Source organism: Xyrauchen texanus, chromosome 16 (genome assembly GCF_025860055.1).
Source record: "Xyrauchen texanus isolate HMW12.3.18 chromosome 16, RBS_HiC_50CHRs, whole genome shotgun sequence".
NCBI lineage: Eukaryota > Metazoa > Chordata > Actinopteri > Cypriniformes > Catostomidae > Xyrauchen > Xyrauchen texanus.
In genome coordinates this window covers 15,614,894-15,633,100 of record NC_068291.1, presented here as the reverse complement: position 1 = coordinate 15,633,100, position 18,207 = coordinate 15,614,894, and the positions used below count along the sequence as shown (strand labels likewise).

The 18,207-nt window shown below is 37.2% G+C and overlaps 1 protein-coding gene across 1 annotated transcript; it reads left to right on the top strand.

Annotated features, from left to right (window-relative positions):
• The first annotated feature begins 1,146 nt into the window (after window positions 1-1,146).
• Window positions 1,147-2,918, top strand: LOC127657283 (thyroid transcription factor 1-like). Its single transcript, XM_052146011.1, has 2 exons — window positions 1,147-1,621; window positions 2,000-2,918. The coding sequence occupies exons 1-2, from the start codon at window positions 1,255-1,257 to the stop codon at window positions 2,671-2,673; spliced, it is 1,041 nt and encodes a 346-aa protein (XP_052001971.1). The 5' UTR covers window positions 1,147-1,254; the 3' UTR covers window positions 2,674-2,918.
• Window positions 2,919-18,207: the final 15,289 nt, after the last annotated feature.

Sequence of the window (18,207 nt, the reverse complement as noted above, 5' to 3'; positions counted from 1 at the left end):
ACAAAATTTGGAACTTGTAATTCTATCCCTAATTATTTTTATTATTATTATTTTCATTTTCTGTTATTGTTATTGTTGTCGTTCTTGTTTTTGTTCTCGTTATCTTCGTCTTGTTGTTGTAACACGACGCGTTGTTTTGCAAATAGCTAAATTGTGAAATGTAATAAATAAAACAAATAATTGTTAAAAATACAAATAAAATGTTAATTTAATAATAATAATAACAATAACAATAATCCATTTTAAAACTGGATGAAAAAATCTGTCTGTTTTGACGATTTTTGTGCGGTCTGTAATCAGTGAATTTTGTGCAAACTTGTGTTTGCTGTTCAGCTTTACTGAAGGCGTCAAAACGACGCGCACCGGTGAGCATTATCTTCAAGACTTCAGGTCATTCCAGCGTCTTTAACTTTACCTGAGAGCCTCTCCTCCACCTCCTCCTCGTGATTTTCCTCAGTACCGCGTGTCTGAGCCGAGTGGATGGGAATTTGGAAGGCACGCTGCCTATATCCAATAATATCAAACAGAAAAGGGCTTAATCATTTACTTGGCCTCTTAACACGCACAAATGTATTTATTTATTTGTTAGTTGTTCCTGAGTCGTCGCAAGGGCCCTTTTGCATGTTTGAGTACGATGGAGCATAATACAAACACGCCTGCAATCACCAGAAGCCTCTTGTGGCCGTTAAAAGTCAGTAGTTCAGCTCAAGCTTTTTTCACAAACTGAGTGGTTCTCAAAGTCTCAAGTCCGCTCACATCAAGGGGCCCTTATAAACATCACTCCAACTGTCAATATTTCATCCTTTGCCGTGTTCCTTGCCGCTCTCGCAAGCACCACCACCGCAAAATAAGCAGGCACGATAAACAAATGACATTTACGCAGAGGTGTTGTTACACGTTTAAATGTTGTCGGGATGGGGGATGGCACGGGTAATTTAGGAGCGCATAATAGAAATTGCGCATGGTGACTATAGCGCTGTTTTGTACTGTTGCCCTGGCTGCTGATGCCCCGCCTCTGATGGAAGCCTTAAACCTGGCACCAAGCTAAAACAAACGAAAGTCAGCTTCGAGCTCCCCCTCAAACCAATTAAGGCGGACTCCAGTGCACACTCATACGTTTCCATCCCGTTGCAGCGACGGTGAAACAAGAGGAACACAGGGGCTGGCCAAAAAAAAAAAAAAAAAAGAAGAAGAAGAAGAAGAAGAAGGAGAGATTGCCTTGGCTTCTAATTTCTCTCTTTCCAACACAGAACAATGTCGATGAGCCCTAAGCATACGACTCCTTTTTCTGTATCCGATATCTTAAGTCCTCTTGAGGAGAGCTACAAAAAAGTGAGTATGGAGGGGAACAACTTGGGGGCTCCTCTTGCCACGTACAGACAGCCCCAAGTCACGCAAGCGGCCATGCAGCAGCACCACATGGGCCACAATGGAACAGTATCCGCTGCCTACCACATGACAGCAGCTGGAGTTTCCCAGCTGTCACATACAGCCATGGGGGGCTACTGCAACGGGAATTTGGGCAACATGAGCGACCTGCCGGCCTATCAAGACGGCATGAGAGGTAGTACGACGGCCACCAGCTGGTACGGAACGAATCCTGACCCACGCTTCTCCACAAGTACGTGAGATTGTCCCTATGTTTTTTGGAAGAATAACTTTGAAACGTTTGTGAAATGCCATTAAGTGTTGTCAGACCTTGTACTTGGCGGGGATTATACATTTTGAATTATGGCTGTAGCTTTTCGTTCATTTAATTATCCTTATCTGTTCCAGTAATTGGGAATGCACTATGTATCATGAGCATGCACATCCCTTTTCATGATGCTGAACGAATCAGGAGTTTAACCTTAAACTCAAAAACACTCCGTCAATTAACAGGCTCTCTCGTGCATGCGTAATTATGCACAATCTCCATATATTGGCTCATCATAATTAGTCTTTAATAATTAGTAGTGTTTGTTTGGTTTGATGCTAAATAGCATTCTTCTCCTTGCAGTCTCTCGTTTCATGGGCTCCTCGTCTGGTATGAACATGGGCAGCATGAGCACTCTAAGTTCATTGGCGGATGTTGGCAAAGGGATGGGTGCGCTGACCAGCACAGCTCGAAGGAAGAGACGAGTGCTCTTCTCCCAAGCGCAGGTGTACGAGCTTGAGCGACGATTCAAGCAGCAGAAGTATCTCTCTGCGCCGGAGAGGGAGCATCTGGCGAGTATGATTCATTTGACTCCAACCCAAGTTAAAATTTGGTTTCAAAACCACCGATATAAAATGAAAAGGCAGGCCAAGGACAAAGTGTCCCAGCAGCAACTGCAACAAGACGGTGGCTCCTGTCAGCAGCAGCAGTCTCCACGGCGGGTGGCTGTGCCAGTGTTGGTGAAAGACGGAAAGCCATGCCAAAGCAGCAGCCATACTCCCAACACTGGTATTCAAAACCACCATCACCAGGGGGGAAACGTCATGATCATGTCTAATAACAGTTCATCAATGGGTCAGCATCATCAAAGTCAGCAGGTAGGCAGTGCGGGAGAGTCTCCAGATCTGGGTCAACACGCTGCAAGCCCCCCATCTCTCCAAACCCAGGTATCCGGCCTGTCACACATGAACTCTTCCGGGTCCGAGTATGGAGCTGCCTTGCCCTGCTCCGCTCTGCTTTATGGCAGGACATGGTGACACTGGAACAGACAATAACACACTAACAAAATGACACACGGATCCAGATAATCTTTATAGTATACTGTATAATGTGTACTAAAAAAAAAAGACGCGTACATATTTTTGGGTCATTCGAACGGTGGTTGCGCACTGAAAGCAATTGTCTCCTTTCTGGGGGAGATGTGAAAATGCTGCAAGCAACACGAGGATTGCCAAATGACAAAGGTATCAAATCTTTTATTATGAGGATGAGGCGCCAAACATCTTTAAGAAGATGGAATTATTTATATACACTAGATTTTAAAAGGAGACTGATTAAAAATAAATAAATAATAATAATTATAAAAACACTAAAATCACAAATGTTCTGTGGTTCTGTTGGATTAAACAATGAAGACCCCCCACCCCCTTTACATTTACAATGTTCCTTTTGATTTCTTATAGATTTGACTGTACTACATAGCTTGTATATTTCTGTAAAAGGTTTGGACTGAATACATTGTTTTTAGCGATGTTTATATTGTAAAAATGTTTGATCGATATTAAGGGTCACTTGTTTTTCAGTTGCATTGTTATTTGTACGTTTAATTTTCTTGTAACTTATATAGATATTTGACTTAAACGCAGTCATACAATCATATTAATAAATTATGACAATAATAACAATTTTAAGTACACGTGTATTTTGACGATTTGGGTGTTAGAATCAATCGTTCGACGCTTTTTAAAACTGAATTCTGACCTATTTATCATTTCTTTCAAGTGAAAGCGAGTTTGAAAGCCAACACATTATTATTATTATTATTATTATTATTATTATTATTGCAATCATCTATTTCTGTACTGAATATCACCTAAGTGTGAAAGGTTTGTGGGGGGTTTAGAAGCACAGGCCTCCTAGCAAAGTGTAAAAGGTGCAAATAGGCATGCGACACCTAGGCAGAAAATAGTAGGTTGGGAGTTATTTTCTGCGTTTAACAGCTAAATGTTTCAAAACGTTTTTAACAGTTTGCAAACACAAACCGATCCCTTTCCGTGCAAATAAAAGCACAGGCTTTGTGCACTAAATTACACTATATATGCTACATATCCAACAAATTGGATACTATTTTCAATCCCAATATAATTGTGTTTAGTCAATATTCAATTACTTTAATTATATGTCTTTTTCGAGGTAATCCAAGGCTTTGTAGAGATGTCTTTTAGGAGCGTGTTCTTTGTCGGTGACAGAATGAGTCTCCACCACTTTAGAAAAACTAACATTAAACAAGCGCTCCTATAGGCCTAAGTAAACGTATCAATCACATCGCTGCACAAACTGCAGTATTCTCCGAAATAACTGCGAGACTAAATTTGCGCACTTATCAGAGCGCCGTACATCAATACCGTGTTTGTGAAGATCAGAGGTAAAATCGAATGCCACCCCGGTGTTTACATATTGATACATTGTGTAAACATCAGAGGGCGAAAGGTTAGATTGATTGCGTAGTTCTGCTAGAATATTCGAAAGTGCATGTTGTGTGTAAGGGTAAAGAAAAGTAGTCAAAAAGAGAGAATTTTAACGTCCAAAAAGCTGACTTTAAACTTACTTAGCCTACTCTTTTTTACTTTATTTTGTCATTCTTTCTTTTTTTTGTTTCTTACTTTCATTCTTTAAAATATCCAAATGATTTATCCCTTCACTGTTTTCTGAACTTGATCTCTTCCGATGAATATTGTGGATTTCTGTGCATTTATGGTTTCATACGTAGCCTAATCGAATGGACAAGCAGCTCGCGCCAACATTGCGTATATGCAAATTATAATTGATAATGTGACCGCAAAACATTTACTTCACTTTTCATTTCAATTACATAATGCACTAGTTACAGTGTTGTTTTTATATGTCGGACTTAAGTACCCCCTTGATTAAACTGAGTTTTTGACAACTAAAAGTTAATATTATGACACTGCATTTATTAAATAATTTAATGATCCATTCCAATTGCATGATTATAATATTCCTCAGAAAATGAATAACATTTGGGCCTGCGTTTAACCTTAGCGTTCTTTGGCTGTATGAGATGTGTTCGGTCTTTTTGGTTGACAAACCGTTGACAAACCAGTGCTAGAATGTATTAATATGTATTTTATTGGTCATTACCGACGTGGGGTGAAAGGTAACGACTCTAGTGGACCTAAAGTCCAGAGGGGCCAACAACAAATTAAAAACTATATTTTTAATAGGAAAAGGGCCCAGAGTAACATACAGTCTTAGGGTCATTGAATTCCTTGCTAAGGCCCTGGTTATGACCCTCGGTTATTTCAAGCAAAAATTCTGAAATTGTGCTCCTGTTTACTCTGACATTGTATCCTCCGCTCACGTTTTAAAGCGACGTCGGTATATATTAATGATGTACACTTTGGACAACTGGGTCACAAGGCTGAATGCTCGGTATGCCCCTGATGCAATTCTCGCCCCAGCTCTTACATAAAGCCAGAAATAAAGTAAATAAAGCCCTCGGCATGTAGTAAACCCTCAACTGATGAAGGTATTTATGTGAAGATTTCGCGCCAGTAAGCGGACAGTGCGGAGCGCGCGTTTTAATGACTCACTGATTGTAATGACGCTCTTCTTTTCAGTGAAGGGTCGTTAAATCAACAGATCATTTTGTCGATAATGTCCGAAATTATTCTGTCGAAAGCCTACGGAATCTTCTTTAACCTGCATTGCTACTCAATTATATTTAACCTCCACCTCTGTTGAACGTGCAGTTTAAAAATACAGGACAGTAAACTTGATGGGCCACTATATCACGATAGTAACCCACGACCGTTTCGACGACACTGTATAGTGTTTTAGTTTCGTTTCACACAAATACTTCAAAAAGGTGTATCGAGGGTCTTAAAAAGAGAGAAAGAAAAAACCCATTTGTTTTAATGAATTTATGAATTGTTTCTGAAAAGGCCTGCGCAACTTTTTTTCAGGATATGACAATTCTTTTAACGTTTACTTCATATTACGCGAAATTAAGCCTCATGTCTATATGCACCTTAATTGGTGCATGTCAGCGCAAATGTAATGACCAACAGTAAGTGTTTCCTAGGCAAATGTTTGAGACGACTGCGTAACCGCGCGCAATTAAGTGCATAACTTGATAAACTGATTCACCCACATGCAGAAAATAAAATATGTCCTTTTTAGACAAGTACGATTTTCCCTTTTCGTGCAAATTCAATCATCTTCCACAGCAATCTACCGGCGCCGAAAGAGTCTATTAGTTTTTACAGAGATTCGTTTTGTTAGAGCTCCTCTGAAAGACTCCAGATTACATTTACATGTCTGAGGCTCGGTGTGTGGTCTTTGTATGGAGCTTGTCGCTGTTGAAAATCACTAGTTGGAAGCGTGTATGCTCTCATCACTCCCACTCAAAACACACGTTGCACAACCGCGGACTTTGGGTGCAAAGGTCCGAGTGACCTCCCTGCAATTAGACCCTAATCTCAACGCAATCATATTAGAGTTAGGGTTCTGGGGTTCGTTCCCTGTTTCACTTTTTAGTATAGATAGGGGGAGAGGAGACCTGGGTTGATTCACACACACACACACACACACACACACACACACACACACACACACACACACACACACACACACACACACACACACACAAACAATAAATACATATATAATTAATAATGAACTTAATAAAATTGAGTAAAACTGTCCTACGCAATACAACTTTATTATTGTTCCCAAAATAATTTGTTTGATGGATTTGTTCTAGTATTGTCGAATAAACTTAAATGTATTTTGTAATATCCACAATTGAAAAATCTGTGGAAGTCATAATTTTAATTATGTTGAGGCAACATAGTACTTGTACACCTAGTTTGGCCAACAAACATTATTTATGTTGTCCCAACACAAATGGATTAAGTATCCATTTGACAAATTTAAGTTGATTGCATGCTTAGAAATTGAGTTGTGGCAAAATGTTCAAGAATCAGGTTGCATCAGATCACTTAAATTAAGTAAATTCAACAAGCTGCAAAAAATCCTTTGTGTGTGTGTTTGTGTGTGCAGGTTTAAGTGGTTTACTAGGACATCTTTTTAGGTTACCAACTGGTCATTTCAAGGGTATTATGCTATAAATGTAGTTTGTGAGGACATTTCTAGTGTCCCCATAGTTTAAATCGCTTCAAAACATAATAAACAATGTTTTATTGAAAATGTAAAAATGCAGAAAGTTTTTGTGAGGGTTAGGTTTAGGTTTAGGTTTAAGGGTAGGGGATATAATCTATAGTTCATACAGTATACAAATCATTATGTCTATGGAGAGTCCTCATACGGATAGCTGCACCAACATGTGTTGTGTTCGTGCAGAATCTTGTCAAAATCAAGTTTTGACTGGAAAAGATTTAATCTTACGATTTGGAATAATTCAGTCTATTAAATCAATTTAAACTAAAAGCCAAAGGTATAAGACAAATACCTGCGTTTTTACTCTTTACACATAATAAAGGTTGCTTGCTTCCTAAGACCCATGTCAATGTCAATGAATACTATTCAAGCGAGGATCTTTCATTCATATGTATACAAACATTTATTCAAACATGTAGGAAATAAAGTTGGTTCGGTCCCACCTTAGAGTGAGGTTATGCAATAACTGTCACTGAGCGATTTACTCTAATGTTTTGGTTCGGAATTCAGAATGCCTTTTGCAGTGCTGTGGCGCTGTCCTTGGTGCTGAAGTATCTTCTGCATTGACTGAACTGACTTTATTTCCAAACACCTTCATTACAAGTCAAATTACACTATTTTTATATTTCATTCAAATATTCATTGACTTAATTTTAAAATCCACATTCAGTAGTAATATCAGATGACAGCGTTCCTTAGATAAACAGAATAATCCTGCATGTAACAGGTTTATCTGACACCAACATGATGCATAATCTACTCTTCAAACACCAAAAGCACAGTGCAACGTATCCTTGCCATCCTGAATCCGAATGTGAGAAAGAAATGACAAGGCAGCTATGGAAAAAGTAGTAAAGGAACGGACCGTGAGACATCCAACAGCCTCAACTGAGGTTAAAATTGGCATTGAATTTCATTATAAATACTTGATACATTTACAAACAAACTGTTTACTGCTGCACTGAATCACCAACCACTTGAATCTTTAAAATGGCATTATTTAATAACAATTTGAACGTAGAGCGCCTCTGATATGATTATAAAGAGTATGAAATTCTCCACGAGTTGAACAATCTTTCAGGTGTAAACATTCCCCACAGAACCTCTTTTAGGGATTGTAAAAGCAAAGTAACAAAAAGAAAGCAAGATGAACAAGCCCTGCGGTTTTCGTTTTCTTCATCTGATTAAGCATTCCACAATGTGCATGACAAATGGCACAATTACACAATAACTGCAATCACCTCCTTTAGTAAATCTTTTTGTCAACTAGTAGCAAAAATGTATTTAATTGTCCAGCATTTATCTGCTTCTTGGGGCTATTGTATTGTGCACGCAAACGAGGGTCATTTGCAAGGAGAAATACTTAGCATGCAGCGCGGAACACAAAATGCTGTAATACTTGACCTTTCAGTGTAATTGTGGCACCAGTGAAATGCAGCGCATTCAGCCCTATCTGAATGAAGCCTTTCCCCATCCATTGAACAAAAAAAACAAAAAAACAGCATTTTTATACCTTTCCATTTCTTTTGGTTTTGTTTCTCCTGGGAGAAAATCATTCTGTCCACTGCTAAATAGCTAATCCTTCAATTCAAATGACCAGATTAACATGAGGCAAATTATCATGACATGCAGAAATGTTCAGGTTTAAATGTGTCGATAGGAAAATGCATAATTTCGTGTTTCATATGGAAAGAAACTAAAGTGATTTTCACTAACGATAAATCACCCTGGTAACTCAGATTCTTAATGACAGCCTTCATGCATATGTTTGGGGTGTCTAAATGTCATTGCAACTCTTTATTAGAATTGCCATTCTAATAAAAATAGGCTACCATTGTTTACAAAATCGCCTGAAACCATGTTAATATTTCTCTTTGCTTGAGGGATTAATTTAGCATATGTCAGGTGATGAATATCAGTTTTAATCTGTAAACGCCTATCTGACGCCTCATTGGTTATCCATTACGTGCATTATTGAGAATGATCTGGAATATAAATTCATTCCTGCACTGCTCTGCACTGCTCTTTTTTGCCTGTCAAAGTTTGGTGTGTGCGCGGAGAAGAGATGTAGATAGTTTTCTGAAATTAAAAGCGTCAAAGATTGTCTGATTTCTAGTTCTGAAATGTAAGAGCAGCTCGTGCAGAAGCGCGCGGATCAAGACTCAGTAATGAAATTCCGAGCAGGCAAGAGGCGCGCGCAGTCTTGTGCTGCACCAGCGGGAGTCCTTTGGTGATCAGCGAACCATCACTAACCGTGTTAACACTTGCTCCCCCGCTAAATAACATGTAATCACCTCACCCCACTGCTATTTTGATCAACATTTTGTCCCTTAAACATCTGATTACTTACACATGTTACAACAACTACCCCCAAAAAAAAAAAAAAAAAAAATATGTGTGTGTGTGTGTGCGCGTGTTTGTTACCTAATAACTCCCAAATGAGCTAATACGCAGTTGGATAGCAAAACCTATAATCGCAAAACTGTCTTGGGTTTGTAGTGCATTAACCTTATGCGCCAGAGAAACTAGCGCGCAGCCATCTTGAACGTTTTAGAACTTCCGTGCTAACGGTTGCTATGTAGAAATCTACTGACTTTTTTTAAGTGTTCAGGGGATGTAATAACAACTGGAAGGCAGAAGAGTATATTATAAAACAAGAGAACTTCATTTAAAAATCCAGAAGATCCTATTCTGTTTACAACCATTTTCAGTCACACGTAACATTTTAACGCTTGAAAAAGTGACATTTGTCATAGCCAGGCGCGGACTGGCCATTGGGAAGTTTTTTAGATTTTCCCGGTGGGTTGGTCGTGAAACGGAGCGAAATGGGCCTCAACGTTATGACAGCGACACTTCTCAATTTCAATGCAAACCGGAGGTTGAGAGACAAAATACGGAAACGCGGAGCGTTGAAAAGGGGCGGGGCTTAATAAGGTGAATAGAATAAAGATTAGGCTAATCTTCAGACCAGAATAGAAATATATATTGGTTTTTATTTAGATTTGTTCCACTTTGAAGTTTCATCTTATCTACTGCACAGAACACAATTTTCTAAAAGTTAGAAAAGAGACACTAGACAGAAGAGGGAAGAAACATTTAGCTTAATGCCGTTTTATTTAAATGAGTGGCCTCCATGATCAATTAAAGTTTCATAGATTGTTTCCCTTTTGTCCCACAGCTTCTGGACAATCATGAAGCCAAACAACAAAATGGGCTCATTCAAATGTCAAAATGGTGTCCACATGTGCATAAACTATTAAAACACCTTGTTTCAGGAAACCCAATAATGACCAGATTTATAAGCTATTACATATTAAAAAGAAACATTGTATTTCCTCTAACCAAAGTATGTGCTTAGAGTCTGAGGCACATAATGCCTATAGGACTAAACTGTGAAGAATTGGCCTACTAAGCGAGGTGGCTTAACCCTTGTGCGACCTTTGGGACATTTGTGTATATTTATTTTTGTTTGTTCGATCTTTTTGGCTGTATTAATGCCAATGGCATACATTTTGCCAAAGGGGTGTATATTTGGGGAAATACATCTTAAATACATCTTAAAATACATCTAATACACGGTTTACACTCAGCACCTTCAGGACAAAAATGTCACAATTGAATCCCATTAAAACTGCAATATTTGATTGCAGTGCCATTAAAGCATCATGAATTCTACAATATTATGCTTTCATTATGGAGACCTGGCTTTTTCTCATTATTAGCCTATGGAGCAAATACATGCTTTTTTCCTATTTTCTGTCTGCTGTATTATAGAGCACTGCAGGTCAATTGAATAAATGATGCAGCTAAAATTGTGTGGTTGTTTTGGTATGAATGTCAGAGTGAGATTAATATGTGTGTATTGAGAAATGTGTGTGTAAAAAACAACAGTGGCATTATATAAACAAACTGCATTTAAAGGATTAAAATCCTGAAAATTAATAAATATTTGGTAGTTATGGTCAGGACTGATGTTGGTTAAAAAAATCAACAGATCAGTCATCAAACAGTCAGTGAAAGTGGAAAATGATATTCATATATAACATTTTTATGGATGTTTTTTTTTAGGCAGAAATGTTTGTCCTCTAAGTTCCTGGGAGTGACACTGCACAAAAAATACTAATGCATTAAAATCAATGTTGTTACTAATCATTGACATATCCCAGACTGTGATAATCAACAACAAAAAAATCCCCTTAGCATTTAGTATATGGAAAATAATTAATTTAAAGTTTTTTATTATTATTATTTATTTTTCATAAAACAAACAATAACAGTGGCATTATATAACAAACTGACATTCAAAGGGTTAAAATCCTGAAAATAATGAATATTTGTTATTTTTATTTATTTATTTATTTATTTTTTTTTTTTTTTTTTGTAAAAAATTTACTTATTGAAAGTGGAAAATAATATTAATGTTTAATATTAGTGTGGCAGTTTGTTTGACGTGGACATAGTTGTCCTAGAAAGACCTCAGTAAAACAAATTATTGACGCACAAGGGTTAAACATTAAGACCTGTTGAAATTATGGCTTTTTTTCTTCTGTAGAACCGGAAGGAGGGATGCTATTTGCCCCTTTATAAAATTTGTCATTAGGAAGAATTCATGTCACACAAAGGGACGGCAGTCAAAAATTGCCCCACCACTGTTTAGTAATTATATAGTTTGCGCAGGCTGCGGGCTGTCATGCGTCGAGGCAGGTGGCAAGTCCATCATGCAAATGGCTTGGCGGTGTCGCAATAATTATCCAGCTCGAGTCGCCCAAATTAACAATTAGATAACATGCAATTCTCTTTGCGCGCGCAGCGGCTCGCCGTGTGACCATTGTATTACTCAGCCAATTGCACGTATGACGTATCATTTATCATTTCTATGCTCCTTTTACAATTCTGTAACAATGAAAATCAGGGTAAACGTTTGTGACGACTCGAATTTCTGTGACTGGTTGTACGATTTCTGAGGTTAGTTATGCACATTTTAAATGGCACCTGTTTTTCCATTCTGAAATACGCACATCAAAAAGTCCTGTCTGATCCGACCTCCCAATGTAGGCTACCTGTTGCGCATGAACTTCTGAAATGGAGATCAGTTTACTTGTAGCCATATAGGCCGTCAACCACCATGACAAATACTTTTTATTAACTTTAAAATACATATGTGTGGGTCAAACATGACTTACCCTTTCTTACATTAAATGGTCCTTTCATTCGAACCTTAAAATATTTCTCAATTAAGGTGACTATGAGCATTGACTTTTTAACATTTAGAAGAATATATATATATATATATATATATATATATATATATATATATATATATATATATATATATATATATATATATATATATATATAATTTATTTTTTAATGTTTTTATTTTTATTATATATATATATATATATATATATATATATATATATATATATATATATATATATATATAATATATATTCACATTTTCCATCTGTTATGTAATTAAATATACACTCACTGAGAAATTTATTAGGAACACTTGTGCACCTACATATGCATGTGAATATCTTATCAGCCAATCCTATGGCAGCAGTGCAGTGCATAAAATCATGCAGATACGGGTCAGGAGCTTCAGTTAATGTTCACATCAACCATCAGAATGGGGAACATTTTTTGATCTCAGTGATTTTGACCATGGCATGATTGTTGATGCCAGATGGGCTGGTTTCAGTATTTCTGTAACCGATGATCTCCTGGGATTTTCACCAGCAACAGTCTCTAGAGTTTACTCAGAATGGTGCCAAAAACAAAAAACATCCAGTGAGTGTCAGTTCAAACGTCTTGTTGATAAGAGTGGTCAGAGGAGAATGGCCAGACTGGTTCGAACTGACTACGGTAACTCAGATAACAACTCTGTACAATTGTAGTGAGCGGAACAGCATCTCAGAATGCACAACACATCGAACCTTGCAGATGGGATACAACATCAGAAGGCCACGTCAGGCTCTTTAATAGGACCATAGTTTTCCTAATAAAGTGCTCAGTGAACCCTGTGAGTCTGTTTGGATAGGATTGTTGAGACATTTCCTATGTTGTCACCAAACATTGAAATTGCCCATGTTACAGTTATACAGTCTCACCTAAAACCCTACTTCATTTTAAAAGTATGTGAAACTCTTTAGAATTTAATAAAAAAAAAATACCAAGCATTTAAAATATTTAAAGAAGTCCGTTTTTGAAAGAATAAGCATAAAGATTTCACCTGGGTCTTTTGTGACCCACAAATGCATTTTAAGGGGGTAAAGAAGCAAATACTAGCATATCTAGCATATCCAGTGTTACTCTCAGTTTTGTTTAGGCCTTGTATCCCCAACCTGGCCCAAGTGATCTTGTCAGGTTGTTGGTAAAATGGAGGCCCATGCTGTGCAGCAGTTAAAAGTTACCAAAAATAAGAGGTGCTGCTTTTTTAAAGCCACCATAATCTCCTTGCAACCGGCTAAACGCCTCCCCAGCAGACAGCCCCAAACACAGCCCACCCACCTACTCATTATTCCAGGCTGCCCTCCGACATGACATGGGAACAAAGTAGGCGTTAAGCCACATTAGAGCCGGGATGGGAGTCATCAGTAACCCGTTATCAGTTAATGAAGGGAAACACATGCGGGCCGATAGTCTACACAGTAGCCGATCAATAGCACGCGCGGACAATAAACGACTGCTCACAAAAAAGAGAAATGCAGATCAATTAGAAACCTTGTTTGCTTCGGATCCGCTCAGTCTATTCCCAGCAATTAGATGTTCATTAAAGCTAATTTAACCGTGATGTTATCGCAGGGACAACAACAGTTGTTTGTTGCTCCATCATTTTCAATGGCTGAGAATGACAGCGTAATGCATTATATAGCTTAACAGCGACCGTCCACTGGGAGATTTCCATCATTATGTGGCTTATTCATTTTAGGCGATTTGTGCGGACCCTCAACAAAGCATCCGAGCTGGATTCATAATTGTTTTGAGAAAATAAAATGCGGGTACAAACTGGGCTAAAGGCACACCTTAAAGGGAAAAACATCTGTTGACAATGTGTTATCAAGATTTAAAAAATAAATGTATTTTTATTGAATATTAATTGAGCAACATAATTTGTGTGGAAATAATAATAATGGAAGGATGTTTTTTGATTAAAATTCCTTAAAAAATAAAAAAGTGGCCAGAGAGCCTTTTACCCCACTCTTGAGGTTAAAGGTCCCAACAGTTGGAGTAAAAAGCCCCCAGGGGGTATAGTGATATCATGTAAAATAGGGACAATTGTTATAAGGGCAAAAATGTGTCTGCTTACACAAATACATTTAAGACTGCAGGTTACTTTTTTTTTTAGTAGCAAATTAAGATAATGCCTATTCAAAATAACCACTTCAGAAGATGGTTAAACATGTTCTGTTAATTTCATTCACATTTTGAATCTTTTTAACATTTTAAGGATGCTATAAACAAAGTAATTGGGTGATCCAAAGTGATTGGATCAATGTGAGCCCACTTTGATCATTCTTCATAACATCTATTCACCCAACTTAAGAAAGTAAATGTGTTTTATAGGGTGCCTTTAGCCCCTGCAACATGAGGGATTTTTACCCAAAATACTATCTTTTCCCTTATTGGACAGTTATTCAATTTTTTTTAATTATTATTTAATCACCCTTGAACAAAACCTAATAAATCTGATAATTTCAGGGATTCTCATTGGCTATTGAAATTTCCAACACTGTAAAAATGATTAAATATTAGATCCAATTACCAAAATTTAGACATTGCATGAATATGTCCTAATGGATCAGGAATATGTTGCTGTTTGCAGGTTGTTCAGTTTACCCAATTAAAACTAAAGCAGCACAATTCAGAACATTTAGTCACAACAGATTTAATTATGTTCTATCCAATTACATTTGAATAAATGTAAGTTTACTTAATCCATTTGAGTTTGGACTACATAAATACTTTTTGTAGCATTAATAAAACTGGGCAGGGGATTTCCATGTCACAGCATGTTTTGCATGGGACTGTACTACTGATTCATTAAATAAATTATGTTGGACCAACATAAGAAAATGAAATAAATTAAATATTATTAAACTGAGTTTGAGTAACCTAATGAAGTTGAGATAAAACTACAATAGTACACTGATTTGATCTAATTTAACTGGCTCATATTGGCTCAATGAAAATGACTTAATCTGAATGAACAAAATCAAATAGATTGTAAAGACTTTCTCAAATTCAAGTGTAATGACAACAAAGCTAAAATACTGGTATTTTTTGTTGCTGCATAGTGCTTTGGCAGAAAATAAACAGCCTGTCAAAGATATGTAAATGTCAAGGTTAGTCTTATCATGTTATGAGTTTCATTTTTCATTGTCAATATCTGTGATCACCAGCTTTTCGCCTTTAACTTGAAAATAACCGACATTTTAGGTTCAGCTTTTTATTTCTACATCACACTGCTGGCATGGCATCCACCCATGGCACCAAACCACAGCTTGAATATGTAACCAAAACAAGGCATGGAAAGGGCTCCCTGATTGAACTAATGAAGTTCTTCTGCCCCCCAAGACAACAAACACTTCAGACACCTTTAGATACACCAGTTTGGCAGTGAACATGTGTAAGTTTGAATCAGCTCTTTCATATTATAAGATCTTTGCCAAATCGACTGCCGATTGAGAGTCATTCTGAGGAAGCATACTTGACATGATATGTATAGTGACATGCTGAAATTGATCTGATGAATTAAATGAAAGGGGTTAAAGCTAAAATCTGTTCTTTCTCGGGAAAAGTCTGCATGAGGTGGATTCATAGTGGCAACAAAATGCATTTATGAATTAGAATGACTTCAATCAGTCTAAAATAGAATTGAGGATATATCAAAGATGTGAATGCCTTTTTTCAGAACTAAGTTGGATTTTAAACCTTTCAATTCATTTCAGACCATCCCAGATTACTTCACTGAATCACCAAATGATCAGATGAGAGGGAAATTCACAACAACTTTTCTTTCATTTGGTGGTTACATTTCACAGACTATATATGTATGATCTTCTTATTATTTGAACCTGTGCAAGCTAACAGGCAATAATATTTTAGCAATTATTGCAATTTCATACACTTTCAATGGTAGAAAAAAATAAATATGTAAAGAAAAAATTATGACTAATAAATTGCATTAACCTGTCTAATATTGCCCAATATACTTTAAATAATGTTATTTGCTCCTTTGTTTCTATAATTTCAATGTTGTTTGTGTAGGAAGCAGGGGTGGACTGGCCATCGGGAGCACTGCACATATGCCACTGGGTAATTTGGAGCCAGCTGCTGCACAAGCACCGGCTGGTCCGACTGGGGCCGGTTGCACCAGCTATACGTACATTACAACTTAGCCTAGTTGTGCTGTAAATGGTCACCAAGTCACAATTTATGCACTACTAAATATTTAAGCATTGCACCATTAAACTTAGGTAGAACATAACCCTACGTATAAATTAAATATTTACGGAAGCCTCCGACAAGGAGTAACTGGAATAAAGAAAGCAGACTAATTTAATGACATCAATGTGCTCATGTTTTCCATGACGGGCATCAATCATTTCGACATATTTACACAGGTGAATGCCCTATTTATCAAATCTACTTTTATTATGTATTGTATTTTAATGAGGATATCATTTATTACAGCTGACAAACAAGGTTTGAACATCATCCGTAACGAGATCAAACTTAAATTCACGGATGTTTCACACTTCAGTGTACAAAAATCGAAGGCTGCTTATCGAATCAATACAGGTAAACATCATATTATGAGACTATGCATTACTTTATGGAAAGATTAGGTCCTACTAGCTAAGTCTTGCCTTACGAACAGGTGGTGCAACCAAATTAAGCACTGACTAACTAGTAGTTACAAAGCCCTTACTGTGAACTTTATGTCCTAACCAACATGAGAACTTATGCACAGTTGGTGCAACCCTACCCATGACTCCAACATGTCTGTGATAGTGACACGTTCAACAACTTTGAAAGATAAAACTAATGCAACAGCTTTTATTTTGTTAGTTCGTACACATCTGTGCCCACTTCTGTGTGATTACATTAACTTGGGTGGACCTGATTATTTGATATACAAATCACAATTATGGTGACTTCCAAATACAACATATTAAGTATAAGATGAGCTCTGAATAATCACAAAATAACAAATAACTGCAAGTTACAAAAAATATAATAACAGCAGCATGATAAATTTGGCAAACAGTAAAGCTATGAGTAGTACATCATCATTTGCATAATTGATTCATACCACAAAGCATTTCAGGGAGCAGAAGTGCAGCTTGCTGAATAATGTTCCCACCTGATAAAAATGCAGAAAATAAGTCATGAAAATGTTTACTTTGTGGATATTTGAGTCTTTGAGGCTTACTTTGTTTAAAGGATAGCAGAAACAGCACTTGTCAGAGCATTGGGCTTTTCACTATTTCACTATTTCTCAAGAATAATCTGGGGAAGGAATTAAAACACTGAAGATATAAAGATGCAACAAACTCACATTGAGTGAAAATTCAAGCAATTTGTCTAAAAAAGTTTTTGGACATGGTATTTTTCTGAGATATAGTGTTTATTTTTAGTGCTTTACCTAAAATGTAAAAATAAAATAAAAATAAAAATAAAAAAGACTCATGACATTCACAGTGGTTTTATATGTTTTAAAGTTATGACCATTTTTGCACTGGTGGGGGCCGTTGTCATGACTAGCAGTCCATAGAAATGTCTTTATAAAGTTTTTTTTGTTTGTTTTTTCAATTGAGCCAGAAAATGAAATCAATGAGCCGGTGTGTTATGGTGTGTTGCAGGCCAGGTTTGGTGGGTCGCTCAAGGCCAGAAACTCCAGGGCCACTTTTTAGTCCCAGTCCGCCCCTGGAAGGAAGCACAGTACCATTCACTAGCTGATAGGATTGGAAAAACAGGTATTGCTCTATTTATTTGGTCACCTGGGGGATCACGTATCTTATTTTTAAGCTTCTTCTCATAATATGTCATTACAACCTCAAGTTCTTCTTCACTTAATGCAATTTCATACCTACAGTATGTGGTGTTAAGCGAAGACTTTTTGCCATGTGATCATGTAGCCTCCTGCCCCCATTTTGGAGATTTTGCCCCCACCTGATCTGAGTTCGCTTCCCAGTGCAGGACCGTGGCATGCTGTGTTTTGGCAGAAAATCAATAAAGGGGAAAATCTGCTCTAATCATCCGCACATTTACCATCACAATCAACAATCAAAGCCAAGACCTGAGTCTTTATTTGTAGGCCTGAGCTGCTTAATTTTCCCACTGTGAAAGGCAGGCTA